The 22,787-nt window shown below is 39.0% G+C and overlaps 2 protein-coding genes across 3 annotated transcripts in view; one reads left to right on the forward strand and one right to left on the reverse strand.

Annotated features, from left to right (window-relative positions):
• GREB1L (GREB1 like retinoic acid receptor coactivator) overlaps positions 1–22,787 on the reverse strand; it is a 260,529-nt gene that overhangs the window by 36,155 nt on the left and 201,587 nt on the right. For both annotated transcript variants that reach the window (XM_033435348.2, XM_033435347.2), the window contains exons 17-18: positions 2,535–2,715; positions 543–735 (exon numbers count right to left, since the gene is read on the reverse strand). In XM_033435348.2, the coding sequence (XP_033291239.1) occupies positions 543–735; positions 2,535–2,715 (374 nt within the window). The remainder of the gene's footprint in view (positions 1–542; positions 736–2,534; positions 2,716–22,787) is intronic.
• On the forward strand, positions 15,422–16,038 carry LOC101278483 (tumor protein D52-like). Its single transcript, XM_033435359.2, has one exon. It carries the CDS (start codon positions 15,473–15,475, stop codon positions 15,878–15,880), a length of 408 nt encoding a protein of 135 aa, XP_033291250.1. The 5' UTR covers positions 15,422–15,472; the 3' UTR covers positions 15,881–16,038.

Consider the following 22,787-nt stretch of genomic DNA (forward strand, 5'->3'; position numbering starts at 1 on the left):
CGGAGACTTAACCACTGGACTGCCAGGGAAGTCCCCTGAGTAATTTAGAGTAACAGTACCAGCATCTTCTGTTTCAACTAGAAGTCTGTGAGAATTGATTAAAAGGAAAAATTCAGTTGCTGGGAAGCATGAGACTAATTAACATATAGATATACATCTAGATCAGTAAGACTGAAACAAGAGGACAATAAAATTTCCAAGTTTTAGATTGGAATGAATCATTTAAAGGCACAAAGCTAATCCAGGATATTGAGGATGGTGTCAGCTGACATCACATTTTAGGGGGACAAACTATACTGGATAGACAATTTTGTATCTGCATGATAGCCCAAAAAAGAACCACCGAATCAAATTTATAGAGGACACTATTCACTAGTTTTTAGTGAATAATAATTGTAATTATATGGAACTTTTAGAAGAGGAAGCATTATGTTAGTTAGTTTTTTGAACTCTTTTGCCGTGACCATATTTTATTACAAGATTCTGCTCCCCAGGGGAACTGAGAACATGACTGTGTATCAGAGGGTAGAACAGAGACTCACTGTGCTGTCCAGCTGTATCCAGTGAACCTCGTTGTTGGCGCTGATTCGGGACTGTTGGGTCTGCAGAGTGTATGGGCAGGAGGTGACCTGGAGCACAAGGAGGTTGAAAGCTTCCAGAACCTCTCTGCAGTTAATGACTCTGTCAGCCAATCCATGGCCAGGTTCACCATGTGACAAAGAGCCCGAAATGACACTGTAGAAATATTGAAAGTCACATTAAAACCTCCTAATTTAACTGATTAGATGCAGAATCAGATATCAAAATGGAGGTGGTGTTTTAGCTCTTATTTTTCTGGTTCCTATTAATTGGGGGCAGGAACAGAAGCAACCAACATTAGATTTGGAAGGCAAAGAGACCCACCTTCTTACCCCTTTCAGACAAATTTCAGGGATTTTTTTTTTTTCCTTTTTCAGTTTGTCGCTGATATACCTCAAAGTGTAAACTCAGTTATCCAAGCCAAGGATATCCAGCTCCGTAGCTGAGGTGGATCACTTCAGTTTGAAAGCCCACCTGAATGAGGGAGCTCTCCATCAAAATATGATGCTTATAACTGTGCAATGGTCTGTACCCCCAGAGAGGCCCCAAAGCTACAAGGGATCCCCTCTGTGTAACACACTCTCCTTCCTCACTTGAAGCTGCTAGACCGTGGGGAGGACTCCTCCGGCCTCCTCCCCACGACCAACATTTTCATATCTCTGAGTCATTTTCAGTTCCGTTCAATGTGGAGGTATCCCCACCCCACCCCTCTCCCTCTCTCCCTCTCTCTCCCTCCCTCTCTCTCTCTCTCTCTCTCTATCTATCTATCTATCTATATATACATATATATATATGTATATTCAAAAAAGTAATCTCAAGGCCCATGAGGCTTAAATACAGAGAGATCCAATGTGTAATCCTCAGAGCTATTACCCCAAACTTTCAAAGATGAGGTATACAAGGTCAGTGAGCTATTTCTGCTCATAGAACATGAGCAGTAACTGAACAAGGTGTGGGCAAAATTTCTTTTCTTTATCTTTCCCTCCTCCCTCTCTCCCTTCCTTCCTTCCTTGCAAATCTAACAAGTTATACCAGGTCTTATTTACACCTACATATGGCTCTGGACTTCAGAGTATGGAGTACCAAACACATTCTGGCTTCTGAACAAGTGTTTTTGCAATTCTGACATTTCTACCACAGATCAAAAAAATTCCAGATGCCTAACCTCAGTGTGTCCTGAGGAAAGAAAATCTATGAATGTTTGATGATGCCTGAAATTTCCCTCCCCTGACGTGGTGAGGACAAACCATGATATGTAATATTTGACAACTATTTGCCCTTAAAAAAAAACAACAACAAAAAACAACTACTTGCTTTTTTCAATCCATAGGAACAAAGATACCCCCTACGAGATAAGTACTGTGATTTGATCTGACTCCGTCACACTACACAAACTGTTATTTCATTAATAAGCCCATAAAGAGATAGGATGGTCTCTTGTTTAAACAGGTAGATTGCGGAAGGTTTTGGATCTGCTCTCAGATCATTGAAGTGGCATCTCCACTGCTGCTAAAGGGAAGAGGGAAGAGAGAAAGGCAAGGAAGAGGAGAAATGGCAGGAAAGGAAGGAAGAGAGGACAAGGAAAAGGAGAAAACAAGAAGAACCACGAGGAGGAGAGGGGGTGGGCGGAAAAGCTCATGGCCCTTCTGGGAGCTCACTCACTGCAACCCCCTTGTTGCCACCCTTTCGCTGAAGCAGCTGAGTCCCACAATGCTCTTAAGACCGGATTTTAACAGGAATTTGTAAATTCGCCCACAGTATAGTTAAAATAAAATCAACATTAAAGTGGTAAGAAAAGTTGAGAAAGCAAGGAAAGGGTGGGAATAAGTTAACCATGAGAAGATGCCAACTGGTAGGGTCCATGGTCTTTCAAATCACCACCTTTTAAATTATTTAGTACATGACCATTACTGCTGTAGAAGAAATATTGTATTTGCTCACTCTGAAGCAATCACCTCGTTAGTTCCACATGGGAGTTGTCATGAACTAGCACAAACAGTGTGTACGGGTTCTGTTTCACCCTTCTCATAAAAACTTCAAACTTGGTTTGAATCTCATTGTCTAGACGAACAACATATTTCTCTGCTCTCTGATAGGCTGTCCCATTTTCCTCCAGACCCAAGTCTACAAGGACACCTGCCAAGAAGAAAAAAGAGTTTATCTTTTTTACACACATGTCTATGAGATTAAGTTCAGTACTGATATACTGGGTGCTAACCATATACAGAGATGTACAGAGCAGATAGTTTTCCTTTTCCATATTCCCCACAACAGTTTTGAAGAGGAAATATCAGGTTTCCTTTTCTTTAGAATACCGCACCCCACCTCCCATACTTCATACAAATGACAACAGGGACTGACCTGATACGTTAAGTAGAAGCTAGAATGTACGAGACCTCTGTCTAATTAAATTCTATTTATATGTGAAATATAAACTTATATTTATATGTGAATTTAATTATGTCTAGTTAAATTCTATTTATCTGCTAACAGCTACTATAGGCCACTTGGAAAAAATGAAGCTTTGGACTAGAGCTCTTGGCCAAATTGATATAATCGTGTAAATCCTCCTTACCCCAAATTTAGCGACAAAACACATATAAGAAAAAAGGAAAATAAAATCTGATATCCAAAGATACATCGCTAGATCGTGAGCTTTTTTAAGTAGTATTTTACTCATTTTATATAGTGACAATGTTGCACAGTACCTAGAGTATGGGATGCCCTCAACGATTATTGGATTATGTACCAAATTAATAGAATGAACTGAATTACTCAAGATAATTATATTGTCAAAATGTTAGAAACTGTAAAACTTGTACTGTATCATTATCTCTGTCTATAGTAAAATTATTTCTACATACAAACATTTAAAATAGTTCTAGGCACATGAAGCTGTTGTTGGATAATTAAAACACCAAATCCTCCTTTAAAATGAAGAGACAAAGTGGCAATTATGTGAGGTGAAGTGTGTGTTAACTAACCTTATTGTGGTGAACATTTCACAATACATACATGCATGAAAACATCACACTGTATACCTTAAACTTAGACAATATGTTAATTATAGCTCAATAAAGCTGGAAAAAAAACACTGCCCCCAAACAAGGGTGCACAACACTCCTCTGCCCAAGACACTCAGCCCTCTGAGAGGAGAGCCTTGTCACTCAAGCCCATGACCCTCCAGGCAGAAGGAACCAGAAGACTGATTAGGGTTAGATATGTCACATTTGGGGGTTAGATATGGTCCTCCAAGGATATCTATTTAATATCCAATATCAGCCACATCTACCAGTTCCAGCTGTGTGGAAAAAAATTTAAATTAAAAAAGATAAACAAGTTAAGTGAAGAGACTTTTATGAATTATGTTGACTTAGTTTTGTTTGTCTAGTTTTTCTTTTCATATAAAACCAGACTAATTAACAGCCATATACAATTAGCATCTAGATGCCGTAATACTAATAGCTCTAAATGGTATAAAAGAAAAAAGGAGGGCTTCCCTGGTGGCGCAGTGGTTGAGAGTCCGCCTGCCGATGCAGAGGACACGGGTTCGTGCCCCGGTCCGGGAAGATCCCACATGCCGCGGAGCGGCTGGGCCCGTGAGCCATGGCCACTGAGCCTGCGCTTCCGGAGCCTGTGCTCCGCAACGGGAGAGGCCACAACAGTGAGAGGCCCGCGTACCGCAAAAAAAAAAAAAGAAAATAGGAAAAATGTTTTACCGTATGAAAAATTCATCATACCAGAAAAGGTAAACAGAAAGGTAATTTTGCTTTCAAACTTTTTTCATCAGGAGCCTTTACTCAGAGATTGTTTTCAATTTCCCCCCACGTGTAGTCAAATGATGTTGTGAATATTTCCAAAAGCAATTAATCAAACATTTAATTTGGCAAGTAGTCTGATTTTTTTGGAACGTGGATTGCTTATAAAATTTATTCAACATTCGATAGAGATTTACCGAACATCCATTATATATCAGGTACTATGTCAGGTATTGTGCTCAGCCTGGGGATACACAGGAGGGCAGGACAAACAAAGATCTTAATCTCATGGAGCTTATGATGGAGAAGATGGATATTTTTGACAAGTGTCATGATGAGAGACAAAGTCCTCTGGTGTAGAGGAGGTGAGCAGAGGCACAGAAAGAGGACCTACTTAATCTCTGGTGGTTTCTGTTTTCTTATTTGTAAAATAGGGAGAGTAGAACCAGTTGAAAATTAGTCTATATTTCCTAAGTTTATCCTTAGGAAATAAGCAGTGAGAGTTAGGAGGCTCTTAATATCATAAGACCATAAATAATTCACAAAGAGGAAAAATGTATCTTATGGATAATTGAGTTGATCACATTTCAAAACAAACGAAATGCCGACCAATTGTATGCCTTTGACAGGTCAAGTCCATACATGCCCTTAATGGAAAGACAAAGTTCCATGAATCTCAGAGGTCATTCTCTTAGACATAACATGGTATATTAGTCTATGCTGCCAGCTGGCTCTGCAGTGGTATATCTCGGTGGTGGGGAGGCATATCAGAGGTACTTGATTGTTTTATTTCTAACGGGGCATTTTTAGTATATGATCCTTACCTTTACATTTTGTTTTAGACTTGCTTTTAGTTTTAAGTTTTGTTTCTTTCCTGGTTATGAAAGTGATAGATACTCATCTTGGGAAAACTGGAAAGTATAGAGATATATTAAAAAAGAAAAAATCATCCAGGATTCTTCAACTCAAAATAAGCCACTGTGAACATTTTTGTGCATTCCTTCCTACTTTTTTTAAACGGATATTCTGCTACCTAGCTCACATTTTATAACTGTATATCCTGACTTTTTTTACCTATAACTGTAAAGTGAGAAACAAAACTCTCCACAACCAGTCTAATGATACAGTATTTATCCTTTCATAGAAGCTGGTGGTCTTACGCAGTGTACATTAAAATGTAAACAGAATATAATTTAATATTCCATTTTAATTCCTCTCTCCCTTCACAGCTTCTCCTTAGTAAATGTAAAACAAAAATGGATATGGTCTCTTCCTTCAGAGGGCCTCTTTCAAGAGGTGTTAATGGCATCATTACAAGCATTTTATTTCAACTCAACAAAAATATCTTACGCTCTTACTATATTTAGAAATAAATGGAACCACCAATTACTGAAAAAAAGAGAGAGAGAAAGAAACAAAACTATCACTATTTACTAATAATATGTCTTGGTAGAAAACATAAAATAATCCATCAATAAATCAATTAAATTAATAAGAATTTAGTTAAGTTGATGGATTCAAAATCAATTTATAAAAATTAGTTGTATTTCTATATACCAACAGCAAACAGTTATGAAATGTATTTTTAAAAAACTATTTTACAACGACGTCAGAAAATATTATCTACGAATAAATCTTATAAAAGGTGTATAAGACCTTTATGGAGAAAATGATGAAACTATTAATGACATTAAAGAAGACTTAAATTAGAAGCATATCATAAACATATAGTTAAAATTTTAAATTGTTTAAAAATGTATATGGCAGAGCAAAGAACCAAGAATAGTCAAGACAGACCTGAAGTAGAAAAGGTGGGAGAGATCTGCCTTACCAGAGACTAAGAATTATACAGCTGTATTAACAAGACAGTGGTTTTGGCATGGAGCAAACCCTGGAAACACACCCACATGCATATAAAACGGAGATTTATGATAAAGCTTGCAATGTAGATCAGTGGTAAAGGATGGGCTCTTCAACAGTCAGCACTGAAGAGCCAAGAAATTATATTGGATCTTACCTGATATGCAAAAAAAAAGAAAAAGAAAAAAAAATTCAGGTGGATTAAAAACTGAAATGTAAAAGATAAAACTCTAAAAATTTTAGAAGACAATAAAGGAGAATAACTGTGGCAACTCATAGAGGATTACTTAAACAGAAAAGGCCAAATGATAGATAAACTAAATTAAGAAGGTCTATTCATCAAAGATATTATAAATAAAAAGACGAGCCTTCCAAATCTGTAACTAGTATTACTAAAAAGGATTAGTATTCAGAATACATAAATTACTCCTACAAATCCAAGAGAAAATGGGCAAAAAAAAAAAAAAAAAAAAACTTTAGCAGGCATTTCCTAGAAGAAACCCAAATGGCCAATAAATATCTGAAAAGATGTTCAGCCTCATTAGTAATAAGGGAAATAAAAACCATAATAAAATGGAATAATACCACATTAATACAAATTTTTTAAAACAAGATAACTGTAAGAAAGTAGTGGATGAAAGAAAATACTTATGTACCTCATTTCTGCAAAACAAATTCAAGAAGGATAAACCACAACCTAAAGAGATTGGTTACCAGTAGGGGGATGGGTGGGAAAGGGGTGTAAAGAAGGGAGAATGGGAATGAGTAGGTATGAGGAGGGGAAGATGCTTCTCTGAATATACCGTTTTGTATAGCTTTGACTCTTAGAACCATAGAACAAAGTTAATCAAGAATGGAGTAGGGGGTGGGGGGGCTTCCCTGGTGGCGCAGTGGTTAAGAATCCGCCTGCCAGTGCAGGGGACACGGGTTCGAGCCCTGGTCCGGGAAGATCCCACATGCCGCGGAGCCACCAAGCCTGTGTGCTACAACCACTGAGCCTGTGCTTTACAGCCCACACTACTGAAGTCCACGCGCCCAGAGCCCATGCTCCGCAACAAGAGAAGCCACCGCAAGGAGAAGCAACAAGAGAAGCCACCGCAAGGAGAAGCCTGTGCACTGCAACGAAGAGTAGCCCAGGCTTGCCACAACTAGAGAAAGCCTGCACGCAGCATTGAAGACCCAATGCAGCCAAAAATAAATTTAAAAAAAAATGAATGGAGTGGGGGGACTTCCCTGGTGGTCCAGCGGTTAAGACTCCGTACTCCCAACGCAGGGGGCCCGGGTTCGATCCCTGGTCAGGGAACTAGATCCCACATGCCGCAAAAAAGATCCTGAGTGCCACAACTAAGACCCGGCGCAGCCAAATAAATAAATAAATATTTAAAAAAGAAAAAAAAAAGAATGGAGTGGGGCATGGGGGGTTGGGTGGGAGGAGAGGCAGGCAACATGGAATCCAAATGGTAACAAATGAAAACTAACATAACCACATTGATGGGGGGTGAGCATGAAAAGAGCAAACCTCAGTAAAACAAATCAGTTTTGGCTGGAAACCATAAGGCTAAAGACCAAAAGAATTGTATGGCAACACTTTAGCTGGCAATCTGTTTTCTCACAGGGGTGTGGGTTAGCAACTGTGTAACTTCTAGGAAAAAAAATCAAAGAAGTGAATATGTACATTATAGATAACAAGAATCAGGTTTCTGGGCTTCCCTGGTGGCGCAGTGGCTGAAAGTCCGCCTGCCGATGCAGGGGACGTGGGTTCGTGCCCCGGTCCGGGAAGATCCCACATGCCGCGGAGCGGCTGGGCCCGTGAGCCATGGCCACTGAGCCTGCGCGTTCGGAGCCTGTGCTCCGCAACGGGAGAGACCACAACAGTGAGGGGCCCGCGTACCGTAAAAAAAAAAAAAAAAAAGAATCAGGTTTCTCCCTGTCAGAGAAAGAAGTTACAAATAGAGAAATGGGGAAGGACTAAAAGGAACCTTGCAGTGTTCACATGGAATTGGAGATAGCAGTTAAAGTCATGAAAAACAAGGTAAAATTGAAGACATGTCCCAGGTTGCAGGAGACTAAGAGGACAAAAGAACTGAATGCAATATTTGATCCTGGATTGAATCCTGGAACGAAAAATGACATTAAGGGAAAACTAGTGAGGTCTTTAGTTGGTTAATAGTTTTGTTCCAGAATTGATTTCCTGTTTTGATCATGGCACTATGGTTATATAAATTCTCAACTTTAAGCAAAGCTGGTGAAGGGTATATGTGAACTCCCTATTTTTTAACAGCTTTATTAATATATAGTCCACATACATTTCACCCATATAAAATGTGCAATTCAATAGCTTTTTGTAAATTCAGAGTTGTACAACAATCACTACAAGCAATTTTAGAACATTTTTGTGAAACCCCAGACCCTTTAACCATCATCCCTCAATTCCCCCCTCAGTCCCCCAGCCCTAGGCAATTACCAATATATTTTCTTTCTCTATAGGTCTGCTTGCTCTGGACATTTAATGTAAATGGAATCATAACAATATCTGATCTTGTGTGACTGGCTTCTTTCACTTGGAATACCGTATTCAAGTTTCATCCATGTTTTAGCATTCATCAATACTTCATTTCTTTTTATTGCTGAGTAATATTCCATTGTATAGTTTACTACATTTTATATATCCATTCATTATGGACATGATAGACATTTGAACTGTTTCCACTTTTTGGTTATTATGAATAATGCTATTGTAAACTTTTGTGTACAGGTTTTTCGTGTGGACCTATATTTTCACTTTTCTCTCATTTCATATCTAGGAGTAGAATGGCTGGATCATATGGTAACTCTTTGTTTAACCATTTGAAGAACTGCTAGACTGTTTTCTAAAGTAGCTAAACCACTTACATTCCCACCAGCAGTGTATGAACTTCCAGTTTCTCTACATATTACTTGTTATTGTCTCTCTTTTTGCTTATAGCAATCCTCATGGGCATGAAGTAGTATTCATTGTGTTTTTGATTTTCATTTCTCCAACTGCCTAATGGTGTTGAGCATCTTTTCATGTGCTCTTTGGTCATCCGTATATCTTCTTTGGATATGTGCCCATTCAGATCCTTCACCCATATCTTAATTAGGCTATTTGTCTTTTTATTATTGAGTTATAATAGGTCTTTAAATATTATAGATATGTCTCTTATCAGACATATGATTTGCAAATAATTTCTCCCATTCTGTGGGTTCTCTTTTCATTTTCTTGATGGTGTCCTTTGAAACACAAATGTTTTTAATTTTGATGGTGTCCCGTTTATCTATTTTTGTTGTTGGTGGTGGTGGTGCTCTTGGAATCGTATCTAAGAAATCGTTGCTTGATCCAAAGTCATGAAGATTTACACCTATGTTTTCTTCTAAGAATTTTATTGTTTTAGGTCTTACATTTAGGTCTTTGATCTGTTTTAAGTTACTTTTTGCTTTTGAGGTAAAGGTCCAACTTCATTCTTTCACATATGGATATCAAGTTGCCCCAGCACCATTTGTTGAAAAGATTACTTTCCCCATTGAATGGGCTTGGCACCCTGGTCAAAATTCAGTTGACCATAAATAGCAGGGTTTATTTCTAGACTCTCTCAATTCTATCCCATTGATTTATATGTCATCTTTATGCCAGTACCACAATGTCTAAATGCTGTACCTTTGTATTAAGTTTTAAAATGGGGCAGTGAGAGTCTTCCAACTTTGTTCTTCTTTTTAAATATTGTTTTGGGTATTCTGGGTCCCTTGAATTTCCACATGAATTTTAGGATCAGCTTGTTAATTTATGCAAAGAAGTCAGCTGGGCTTTTGATAGGGAATGCATTGAATCTGTAGATCAATTTGGGGAATACTGCCATCTTAAAAATATTAATGTCTTCCAATTCATGAATGTAGACTACCTTTACATTTATTTAGGTCTTTTTAAATTTCTTTCAACAATGTTTTTTAGTTTTCAGAGTATAAGTTTCACACTTCTTTCATCAAATATATGCCTAAGTATTTTATTCCTTTTGATGCTATTATAAATGGATTTTTTTAAGCCAGCATATTGTGATAATTTTCTTTTTTTTTTTAACATCTTTATTGGAGAATGGAATTATTTTTAAATGTCATGTTTGGATCTCTTGTACTGTTTCTGTGACTTTTCTGAAGATATAAAATCATTTAAAAATTAAAAAAACTTAAAAATAAGCATGACCATATCAAACATTTGCAACTGAAACACATACATCGCTAGTGGGAATGTAAATATAACCAACCACCTTGGAAAAAAATTAGCATTATTTAGAAAGGTTGAAAGTGTACATAACCTATGCCCCAACAATTCTTCTCTCAGAGAAACTCTTGTACCTGTGTACCAGCACTGTTTGAAATAGTAAAAAACTAGAAACACCCTAAATGTCCATCAACAGGAGAGATGATTTTTTTAAAATGTGTGTTATATTCATTGAATAGAATACTAAAAAGCAGTAAAATTAGTGAATTACAGCTATATACAACAACAGGATTAATCACAGGAATGTAATATTGAGTATAAAAAGTAAATTACAGACAAATGCACTTACAAAAAGGTTTAAAGTATACAAAATTAAACAATATATTGTTTAGGAGTTATGCACTATGGCAAAACTATAAATAAAACAAGGGAATAATAAACACAAAATTCAGCATAATAGTTACCCTTGAAAGAAGACGAATGTTAGCATCAGGGAGGGGAACAAGAGTCTTCAGTAAGTTATTTTGATAGGTACATGGGTGTTCACTATATTGTGATTTTTAATACCTCATAAAATTTATAAATTTGATCTATTCAATATTTAAAATTTCTTAAATTCTCTTTCTACTTTGAATACTATAGAAAAGTTGAAGGACTAGTGCAATAAATACTTGTATACCCTTCAATTAGCTTCACCAATTGTTAATATTTTGGTACATTTGCTTTTTCTCTTTATTACTTTTTATTCATTGTTGTTATTATCGCTGAATAATTTAGAATATATAATATTCACCCTTATATACCTCAATATGTATTTCTTAAGAGCAAAGGCATTCTCTTACATAACTAAAATACCATTATTACATCCAAAGAATTGAACTAACATTGATATAATATTCTCTAGTACACAGCATACATTTGGTTTTTTTAAACTAATTTTTATTGGAGTGTAGTTGATTTACAGTGTTAGTTTCTGCTGTACAGCAAAGTGAATCAGTTATACATATACATATATCCACTCTTTATTAGATTCTATTCCCATATAGGTCATTAAAGAGTACTGAGTAGCGTTCCCTGTGCTATGCAGTAGGTTGTTATTAGTTACCTATTTTACATATAGTAGTAGATATGATTTTCACGAATTGTCCCAGAGCTGTGTTTTTTACTTTTTATTTTTAGGTCTAAGATCCAATCAAGAATTAAGCATTGTACTTGCTTGCAGTGTCTCTTTATTCTGTATAATTAAAACAGCTCCCCTGTCTTTTTTCTTTTTTCTTTTTTGGTCTTTTCATCGATATTTTAAAAATGCAGGCTAGTTGTTTTGTAGAATGTCACACAATCTGGATTTTTCAGATAGTGTCCTTGTGATTAGATTCAGGTTAAACATTTTTGGCAATTATACTTCATAGGTGACATCATGTACTTCCCCTTGTTCATAATGTCAATCTGTCCCATAATGGGAGATGGCGAAGTTTGATTGCATGGACATGGTACTGTCTACTGCCAGGTCTCTCCATTGTAAAGATGCCTTTTCCTCTTTGTAATTTTTAATATGTGGGATGACACTTGGAGACTGTGTGAATATTTGTTCCTGAATACATTTTACCCAATGGTTTCAGTACCCATTGATGATACTTGCCAGAATCAATAATTATATTGTAGGGCTTCCCTGGTGGCGCAGTGGTTGAGAGTCTGCCTGCCGATGCAGGGGACACAGGTTCGTGCCCCGGTCCGGGAAGATCCCACATGCCACGGAGCGGCTGGGCCTGTGAGCCATGGCCGCTGAACCTGCGCGTCCGGAGCCTGTGCTCCGCAACGGGAGAGGCCACAACAGTGAGAGGCCCGCGTACCGCAAAAAATAAAAGAAAGAACACATGTCTTTGTTCACTGAACTTAATGCTCCACTACATCATCCTACTTACTATATTGGTAGTGCAAAACAGGTATTTCTTAATTCTGTTATTTTCTTATGTTGATTAGCTGGTACTCTTTTATAAAGGAGAGCTTGCGTCCCACCCCTCACTCCTGCCCCTTTTATTTTTTTTAGCATTACTGTGGACTCATGGGCTTTACAAAAATCCAGTAGGTTACAATCCACTGCCATCATTCCTTTAGATGCCCCAAATTACCAAGTTTGGACAGCAAAGTCTCCTTCAAGCAGGCTGCTGTGTCCTTTCGACATACCTCCATCGATCTTTGAGTACTTTCGCACTTTCTGGAAACCAAGATTCCAGACTGTTCCTACCTCAGAGCTGGTAATAATGGGGAATGGTATTCATAACCTAAGATCTAGATGCTAAATGTGCACACACACACATTTGATACTAAAATATCATTTTATTTTATTTTATTTTTTTTGCGGTACGCGGGCCTCTCACTGTTGTGGCCTCTCCCGTTGCGGAGCACAGGCTCCGGACGCGCAGGCTCAGCGGCCATGGCTCACGGGCCCAGCCGCTCTGCGGCATGTGGGATCTTCCTGGACCGGGGCTCGAACCCCTGTCCCCTGCATCAGCAGGCGGACTCTCAACCACTGCGCCACCAGGGAAGCCCTAAAGTATCATTTTATTTTTAAAGATTATTATGATGTGGACCATTTTTAAAGTCTTGAATTCACCACAACACTGCTTCCGTTCCAAGTTTTGGTTTCCTGGCCGCAAGGCATGTGGGATCTTAGCTCCTCGACCAGGGATCAAACCCGCACCCCCTGCAGTGGAAAGCTATGTCTTAACCACTGGACCGCCAAGGAAGTCCCAAAATATCACTGCTTTTAAAACCTTTCAGTGGACAGAGCTAAGAGACATTTAGTATTTTTCAAGTTATAAGTTTATACTTCTATCTCCAATTTAAATCTAAAATGAATATTTCTCCTTTCTTTCATGTAAGAACACTGTTTTTCAACATTAAAATATTTACCCATTTTCTCTATACTGTGATATACACAAAATAGCTTAAGATTATCAGTACCACTTCCAACCACATACTGATTAAAATTCAAGATTCATTTGCAATTCTTTTTACCCTTAGGATATGATATATCACACTGAGAATGTTCAATAAGAAAACCGTGTTTAAAACAATCCTTGAATTAATTCTTTTTGGTGTGTGGTTATGTTATCAATTTGATATGCAGTTAGGTTCATTTATTTTTGTTTGCATTTAATATTTTTCCCCATCATCTTAATTTAATTTTTTGACTATGTAACTCATTTACAAGGATCAAAAGTCAAAACTATATTAAAAGTTATACTCATTCCATCCCTATCTCTTCCACCCCATATAGGATAACTTTTTCATTAGTTTCTGGTTTTACCCTCATGTTTTGTTTTGTTTTCCAAAAATATACTTAGAGGTGTGACATCTGAAAATGGTCAGAAGTGCCGAGAAATGGCTGGTCTGAGAAAGGTCACTTTCTATATTCTCAATAATTTATTTATCACAGTTCTATAGGATTAAATAAAAGTTTATGTTCTAATAAATCATAAGCAAATCTCACATTTTTCCAACTCCACAATAAAAAATGGACATCAGCAGAGTCCAACTGGGATACTGATGGTAGCACCAAGAGATTAAGGGCCATGTCTACCTCAATAATAAATCTTACTTTTTAACATGAATGGGAACTTAGGAGGCATCAGTAACTCTTCTTCTTTTAGGACATTTTGCAACTTATTGAGTCCTAGAACAGAGCCAGTGGTGGTTGGGAATCACCTAAAGTGTTTGGTGATTGGTTGGTGTTCCCTAAAGGTGATTGATCTGAACGTTGGGAGCTGCCTTAGGTGGTGCCGCAGTCATGGACATCTTCCATGGAAATAACCAACTCCAAAGAAGAGGAACCTTCTTGGATGGACAAGGACTCCAAGCAACTAGACTGTAGCCACTTGTGCCCCCTTTGGCTTTACTGAAGGCTACGGGGCCAGATGTGTTTAAGCATTAGCCTGAACTCCCCTTTATGGGATTAGAGAAAAACAGTATCATGTCCTCCAAGGCCATTCCTCACAAAACTTTAAAGGGAAAACAGCAATTTTTCAACCATCTAAGGGTCTTGAAGGGGAATACAACCAAGAACACAGGCACCAAGTCCACAATATCTTGTGAGCACTAGTGTCAAAGCCATAGAGGTGAAAAGTCTGAATGAGTGGCCAGAACCCATCACTAGAAGGAGCTAATCAGCCTGAGTATCAGGTTAAACTGATAATAATCAGGGAAATCTAAAATGTCCAGGTATCAGTAAAAATGACCCAGTGCTCATCTCAATGCCCCATGGTACTGCTTATTTATTTGGAGAGAACAATGTGGTCTGGCTTGAATGTTATTATCTCTTGATTTTTTTTTTTTTTTTTTTTTTTGCGGTACGCGGGCCTCTCACTGTTGTGGCCTCTCCCGTTGCGGAGCACAGGCTCCGGATGCGCAGGCCCAGCGGCCATGGCTCACGGGCCCAGCCGCTCCACGGCATGTGGGATCTTCCCGGACCGGGGCACGAACCCGTGTCCCCTGCATTGGAAGGCGGACTCTCAACCACTGCGCCACCAGGGAAGCCCTCTCTTGATGTTTTTTAATAAATAATTGTATTTCTAAATTTTTCATTTCTAAGTTTTATTTCTTGTTCTTCCTGTCAAGAAGACATCCTAAAGAAAAATAAAACTATTCTTAGTTTTAGCTGTTCATCTTCCCTTGGGATCGAATTAATTTCTCTGAAGTTTTGGTATGCAAAAATATTCTAATGCTTAAAAGGAAATGAAAATCATATTTAATTTTTGGCTGATTTTATGGGTTTGTGATAACTGCTTTTACTGATATGTCTTCAGATCCCTATTACAAAAAAAGTAGAATATAAATAATAAATTGCTATTGTTTTTTAAAAAAGGAAATGAAAATCCAGAAAATATTAAATCATTAGAGCATGCTGAAGTTTTAAGTATTATAACAATGGACATTCCTTCACCCTGGCTGTCTCTTTTCAGCAAATAACCTGGGAGGAGGACAGGAGGAGGGTGGCGGGCAGGGAGGCCAAGCAAGGACTCGCTGCCGGTGGGTGGGAGACATGGATCGCGGCGAGCAAGGTCTACTGAGAACAGACCCAGTACCCGAGGAAGGAGAAGATGTTGCTGCCACTATCGGTGCCACTGAAACCCTATCAGAGGAGGAGCGAGAAGAGCTAAGAAGAGAACTTGCTAAGGTAGAAGAAGAAATCCAGACTCTGTCTCAAGTGTTAGCAGAAAAAGGAAAGCACCTAACAGAGATCAAGCGGAAACTTGGGATCAATTCACTACAGACACTAAAACAGAACATTGCCAAAGGGTGGCAAGATGTGACAGCCACGTCTGCGTACAAGAAGACCTCTGAAACCTTATCTCAGCCTGGACAAAAGGCTTCAGCTGCTTTTTCATCTGTTGGATCAGTCATCACCAAAAAGCTGGAAGATGTAAAAAACTCCCCAACTTTCAAATAATTTGAGGAAAGGGTTGAAAACTTAAAGTCTAAAGTAGGGGGAACCAAGCCTGCTGGTGGTGATTTTGGAGAATTCTTGAATTTGACTGCAAACCCTAGTTCCACCACCACGGAGCCTCTTCCAGAAGAGACACAGGAGAGCCTGTGAGATTCCACCTTTGTTCTGCTACTTGCTGCCAGATGCTGCAAGCGAGATCCAAGCACATCTTGTCAACATTCATTGCCATGAATTTCCACCAGATGTGCTTTTGTTGAACTTTACATATTCCTTTGACCAAATAGTTTGTGCGTTGAACAACGTAAAAATAGCTTAACCTCTATTCCTGGGAGACGCCCTTTCATGTGCATTTAAGGCCCTTTATTTAGGAAATATCATTATAAAAACACATATAGTACCTGGAGATCCTCACTAGAATGACCTAAGAAGCTGTGGGTTATCATAATTGCTTTCCTACTTTACAAAATTGCTCTGGATCTGGGATACCAGTTTGATCTTTGTCTTCTATACAATTTTCTTTTTTCCTCTTTGAATCTCTGTATATTTGATTCCTAAGATTGCTCTTTAAAATTTTCTGTATCCTGGTTATTAAAAGTTTTGGCAAAATGTTCTTTACCTCCAAGGGAAGAACTACCAGCTACAAAAAATATTTCGAAAAGATATTGTTTTGGTATAAGTTATCTTATATCTTGGGTGTTTGAAGACACCAGACTAAATATTCAATTGGTTATAGTTTTGTAAGTGACAATATGTACAAGTAATTCAAAATCCTAGGCGACTTGAGAGTGGAGCCCTCACATCCTTGTTTATCACCATCTGTGACAGTAACCATTTTAGTGTCATGGTTATTATGCGTCATGGTTATTATGCCACTTATAGCTACTTATTTTTCACCAGATTAAAATTTTAGTTTTGGAGTAAATTGTAAGTTAACGTTCTGAATCAAGCATATTGTATTATCAATACATTGAAATATGAACACTCTCCTCAAATGTTCAGTTCAAAAGCCTGAAAGTTTTTAGATCTAGGTAGCTGAAAAGTGCTAAAGTCAACCACATTAGGGGAAACATTGTTGTCTTCATTTAATTCATTTAGCAGCATTTACAGTAAGTAGCACACCAAGTTACATGACTAATATAACTTGAAAAAATTTTATATTAAGGGGTTGGTGATAACTCCTGAGGATTTAATGCATTAATAAAAATCAACTCATCATTTTCTACTTACTTGTTTTCAGTGTGTTAGAAATTACAAAATGATACTGTAGATATTGTCCCCTGCTTTAAAAACTGAGTGTCAGGGCTGAATGAACCAAAGCCTCTGGAAGTATCTACATGGAGGCCAAGGTACTCTATTAATGCTAATGGCTACTTACTATCTTTTCCTTATGCTGTGTATGGTTATGGCCTACAATGTTGTATTTGTTATTTATCAAGTTGTGATTGTTTTATTATTGTTTAAGCCAAATGTTAATTGCCAAGCTTGGAGTGACCTCAAGCATTTTTTAAAAGCATGACTAGATTTACTTCGGGATAAATGATTTTATCCAAATCTGAAAAGCTACAAGTGTTGATTGTTATAAAATATTGATAACATGCTGCCATTCTTGATTGCTGGAGCTTTTGTTAGCACTTCAGATGCAACTGAAACTATGCTCTATTACATGTGAAAAGCTTAATAAATTCTGTATATCAGTAAAAGAAAAATAAATATATAACCTGGGAATTGAAACGGCTGGTTAAAATTCCGGGTAATTGCTTTCGGTGCCCATTGCTCTGGTGGTCCCACTGTTTTCTGGTGGTCTGGCTGGCTCCCTTCTGTCCTCCCAGTGGGAAAGAATTCTCTAATTTGGGTTCGGTGAGACTTCGCTGTGTGGGTATATATGACTATGCTGTTTGTTTGGGTCAAGGAGGAAAGCAGCACTAGATCTGCACAAGAAGAGCATTCTGAACACACAGATACGACTTCAGAGCCCTGTGTGACTGACAGATACACCTGTTACATACCCATCTTAAGGGCTTTACTCTTGGCCAAAGTAGGTTTGCGAAACATGGTTTTAATGGCTGAATTTGTTTTTGCCACAGGACTGCCACATCTTAAATATTAATTACTTCTATGTCTTCCACTTATTTATTTATTTATTTCAGCTGCGCCACACAGCTTGTGGGATCTTAGTTCCCCAAACAGGGATTGAACCCAGGCCACGGCAGTGAAGGCACCAAGTCCTAACCACTGGACCGCCAGGGAACTCCCTATGTCTTCCTCTTAAAATAGATTTTAACTTAAAATTCAACAGAACATTACAAAACTTCAGTTCAACACATTTGTTAAGTGTCTCCTGTGCCATAGAGAAGACAGACCTATACCCTGAATATCTGCTTTCTAGCTGAAGAGAAAGATCATCAATAAACACACAGCCACTACGCAGTCTTGAGTGTCGGGGTGGAGCACCACAGGGTACAGAGTAGCACTGGAGCATGACTTGTAGAAGGAAGGCTGGGAAAGGATGTGTCTTGGAAGCCAAAGGCACTGCAGTGCTTAAAGGAAGGAATGGAGGGCACCTGTTGCTGTCAGGAGTCCAGGTAAGGACAGAAAAGGTCATTGGTGACATTGGTGAGAGTCCTAGAAGCGTGGCAGTGGGGAGTGGAGGCCAGTTTGCAGGGTGTTGAGTGACTGGGAGTTGAGGAAATGAAGATGACAACAGACAACTCCCTCAGTAAGTTTGTCACTTAAGTCGAGGAGGATAAACTGGAGGGTTAGGTAGGATTAACAGAGGCTTGCTTGTTTTGTCTCTGAGGGAGTGGGGCAGGTTAAAACTGATGGAATGAGCTCCAGGAGGGAAGGAAATGGAAGGTGACAATGAGAGAGGAGATCATCAGAGTGTGAGGTCCATGAGAATGAGGACAGCACGGCCTCCAGAGCAAGGTGGGAGAAGCAGGCTTACACAGAGCAGGGCAGCTCTTCACTGATCAGGAAGGAAGGGGGAATGATGGGTGTATATGCAGGCAGGTTTCCAGATTTGGAAGGAAGTTTTTATCTGAAGTTTTCTTCCTCTGGGGGTGGGGGAGGGGAGAAATAAGCGGCATGGTCCTTTGCTAAGAGAAGGATGAGGTCAGAACTGTGAGTGAAACGGAGTCTGCAAGAGCCAGTCACCGTGGAGAGCGGGAGAGAGAGCCAACTAAAGAACCAGAAAGAATTTATGAGGCATCAATCGGAAAGGTTGATTTTTTTTCCCCACACAGTGTATGTTGCAAAGAAGTCCGTGGTCTGGTGTTGGGGTTGTTAGAATTTACAAGTCCAGGATCCAGGAGCGTCTGGGATATGACTAGGGGGCAGGCGCCTGATGAGCAGTAGAGGGAAAGGTGTTTGCGGATGAGAGTTTAATGCAGAGAAGCTAGGATTCGGTGGGGTCGTCCACTTGGAGGGGAGGTGGTGGCTGTGAGGCAGGTGCCAACGCTGTCTATAAACTAGGGGTGGGCACTGGGCAGCTACGACGTGGTTGGAAACTGACTTCACAGATGCTAACGTTAGGTACTTGTTCAGTTCTGTTTGTACAGAGGAATCTCTGGTGTTTCCCTACTCCACCTCAGGGCAGAGTGCTTTCCTAGTACTTTCTTCCCTGGGATCCCACTCCCTGCTGCCTTTCTCACTTCCTTTTTTCTGCTTACATTTTCTGCTGACTAACAAGGAGACATAAGGTTGATGAGACCAAGAAAATACATTTCAGAAAGTGAAATTGCCTTCTCTTCTCCTCCCCTCCTAATCTCTCCCACTGCCTTAAAACCTATCCACGTATCAGCAGACAAAACTGTCTCTCTGGTTCTTTTATGATCAGGCATGTATTGAGGTGTCAAATTTACGTCATTCCCCTGAGCATGATAAAACTTCCTTGACTGGATACTCGTAGATCTGCTCCCATTTGCTGGGGGCTCCCACGGATACCATTTTAAAAGCAGGGAGGAGGAAAATATGGTGTCACTAATCCTTCCTGTTTTCATCCTACTCATGTGGAGTTGAAAGTGGCTTGCACTTTGATCGCATTTTGATAACCTAGTATTCTAATTTATAGCATTTGGAGCTTCTTGAATTAGAAGAACTATGCTACAACATCAGTCTGTAAAAAAAAATGACACTAAAACAAAAGAATTTCCTATGGTCTAAAAATTCCTTATGTTGCTTTTCCATTGATCACTGCAGCATTTACAAGTCCATCTAGGGCAAACTTAAAAAGGTTTAACCCATTTCATTTCTTTTTTTTTACCTTCCAATTCTTTCTGTACTGTTTTCTTTTGTCTTCTTTTCCTCCCTGCCTCCCTTCCTTCGTTAGAAAGTAAGTTAAGGTACCAAATGCTTCGCCTTAGTGCTGAGTCTGCAACAACGTGATGGTTTCTATTTTCACCTTTCTCTTTCAGCCACACAAGGGCTGCCAAGGATGTGGCCTTTCTGCATGTCCTGGCTGCTTCTCCCTGCCTGGTGCTTTTCCTGGCAGGCTGGCTGCTGAAATGCTTCCTTTAGGGAAAGGTAAATGGAACCAGAGAGCAAAGCACTTGGACACTGGTGTTCCCTCTGCCCATCCCTCCCCTTCCTCCCTCCAGCCCCAGCTCTCCCTTCGAACCCGAACCCCTAATTGAGCCCCTACTGGTGCCAGGCCCAGGAGAGGCAGAAATGAGGCACCAGGCACACAGAGATGAGAGAACAGTCCTTGTCCCCAAAGCACTGCCCTCTGGACTTTAGGCAAATGTAGCTCTCCTTGATTCACATGGCAAAATATGAGGAAACTGAGTCAGATGACTTCTTGAGAATCCTCTGTGTTTTCATAACAATGACTTTCAAGAGTTGTTTTAGTGGAGAATCTCTGCTCTGGACAATCTCTTTACACCTTAAAATGCTTCTGGTCCTTCGGGTTCTATCAACTGTGATGTGTTCCAAAAATACAAAGGTATTCAAATAAAAAAAGCAAATAAATTTTGGTGTTGTTATGATATGGAATATCATACACATTCATTACAAGTGATGCTTACAAAACCTTAATGATGTGGAAAAATGTGCCTACTATAATATCAGACATAGGCAGAGAAGAGAGCCTGGAACACTAGGTATTAAGTCATTTTAACAGTGATTATCCTTGAGTGGTGGGATTATAAGTGTTTAAAGTTTCCTACTTTCTTTTATTTTTCAAAATAAAACAACAACTCTGGTTTTTTGTATAATAAAAATGAATACAGTTATTTAAAAATATATAGAAGTGATTGTTTCTGCAGCAAAAATTTTCAGTATGTATGCCAAGGCCAGATGTGAATAATTTAAAAAATATGCTTTGCCTTGAATTTTCTGAATCTCTGTAACACTGATTTTCTTGGATTCTAAGCTTATGTAACTAGTCAAATACCAGTCCTTTCTGAGGAATGATAATCTCAAAATACTCACTTTGGAAAAATCTGAGGGCGTTGAGAAGGGAAAAGGAAGGACCAATAGAGTTTCTCTATCTGTCAAAAATGCAGGGTTTTATTTAGGGTCTTGCACTGATTAAGAAAGGCGAAAATACAGGTCATCAAGAGGTTATTTGAGGAAAAGGCTCTGGGGAGAGTACAACCACTTGACCATGGATGATTTCACCCCTTGAAACAGGTGCTAAGATGACCTGGCTGGAGTATGACTGGGATATCAGATCACAAACTCAGGAAGGCCACAAATGCCCTTTGGTACAAGTAAAAAACCTACAAGAGAAGGTGCTCCCTCCACAGTAATAAAGTGGAAAATCCACAAGAAGTAGCAAAAATCTGGTTCATGCCTGGTGTGACGAAAACCCCTCCATTTCCCTCAATGGAGGGGGGCAGAAAGAAAATGACGAATGGCCAGTAGCTGAGGATGTCTAGAACTCACTCCAGTTTCTGGGAGAGCTGTGAGAGAAGGCATTTGACCGTCTCTGGCTAATTCAACTATAAGTCAATATTTCTAACAGGCCATTTTGTAACTTGTCGTTCAAAATTTTAGAGGCTAAAACACAGGTTGCACTGTTAACCAGGCGCTTGGGTCTCGACGAGGCATGGAAAGACTTTACATGTCTCAGTCACAGCCACTAAGAGGTGTTAAAGAGGGAAAAGCCTTTTGTTAGTCAGCTCATCTGGCCCATGGAACTTAGAACGAAAGATTTTTTTGTACAGCTGTGCTAATCAAAGAGTGGTCCTCTGACCAGCTGCCCAGGTAGCCCCTGGGAGCTTGTTTGAAATGCAGAATCTGGAGCCCACCCAGACCTACTGAAGGAGAATCTGCAATTTAACAAGATCCCTAGTGATCTGCATGCACCCTAAAGTTTAAGGAGCACTGAATGACAGGTGTGGAACATATAAACTATTTTAAGCTCTTCTGAAGTTTTCTGCTTCCTGTTTTCAAATATATTGAAAATAAATTTTTTTACTGTGGCAAAAAGATTTATCCTCCAGTTAAAATCTGTGTGTGTATGTGTGTGTGTGTGTGTGTGTGTCTTCCCCCAGCTAAGGTACTCAGAAGCAACTTGACATTTATAATTTCTTTTTCAAACCTAGTTTACAAAGGCAGGCATTTTCAGCAGTCTCAATTTTCTAAATTCCTTATTGCTTCTTGTAATTCTAAGCAACTTTTATGTTTGAGAGGGATGTTATTTACCACAGACTTCTAAAATACTTGCTCCCTACCTTTTCACATTTTCTGGAAAAAAATTTTTTTCCTCTCTACTTATTCTCTTAAAGAAATTAGGAGAAATTCTAACTTTGAATTTTTTTTAATGAGGTTTCTCATTGCTGACACAGGGCATGGCGTTCTGGTTTCTAGGCTGAAAAATCTGCTAGTAGTGTGCAAAAGGTACAAGAATCCTCCCATGAGAATGACTCACTGAGCCACAGAAGGACTTCAGGTGGCACAGACCCCGTCA

The sequence above is a fragment of the Orcinus orca genome, chromosome 15 (assembly GCF_937001465.1).
Source record: "Orcinus orca chromosome 15, mOrcOrc1.1, whole genome shotgun sequence".
Classification (NCBI taxonomy): domain Eukaryota; kingdom Metazoa; phylum Chordata; class Mammalia; order Artiodactyla; family Delphinidae; genus Orcinus; species Orcinus orca.

Bases quoted from the DNA above. Each gene is read 5' to 3' on its own strand.
- LOC101278483 (XM_033435359.2), top strand. From the start codon at position 15,473: ATGGATCGCGGCGAGCAAGGTCTACTGAGAACAGACCCAGTACCCGAG.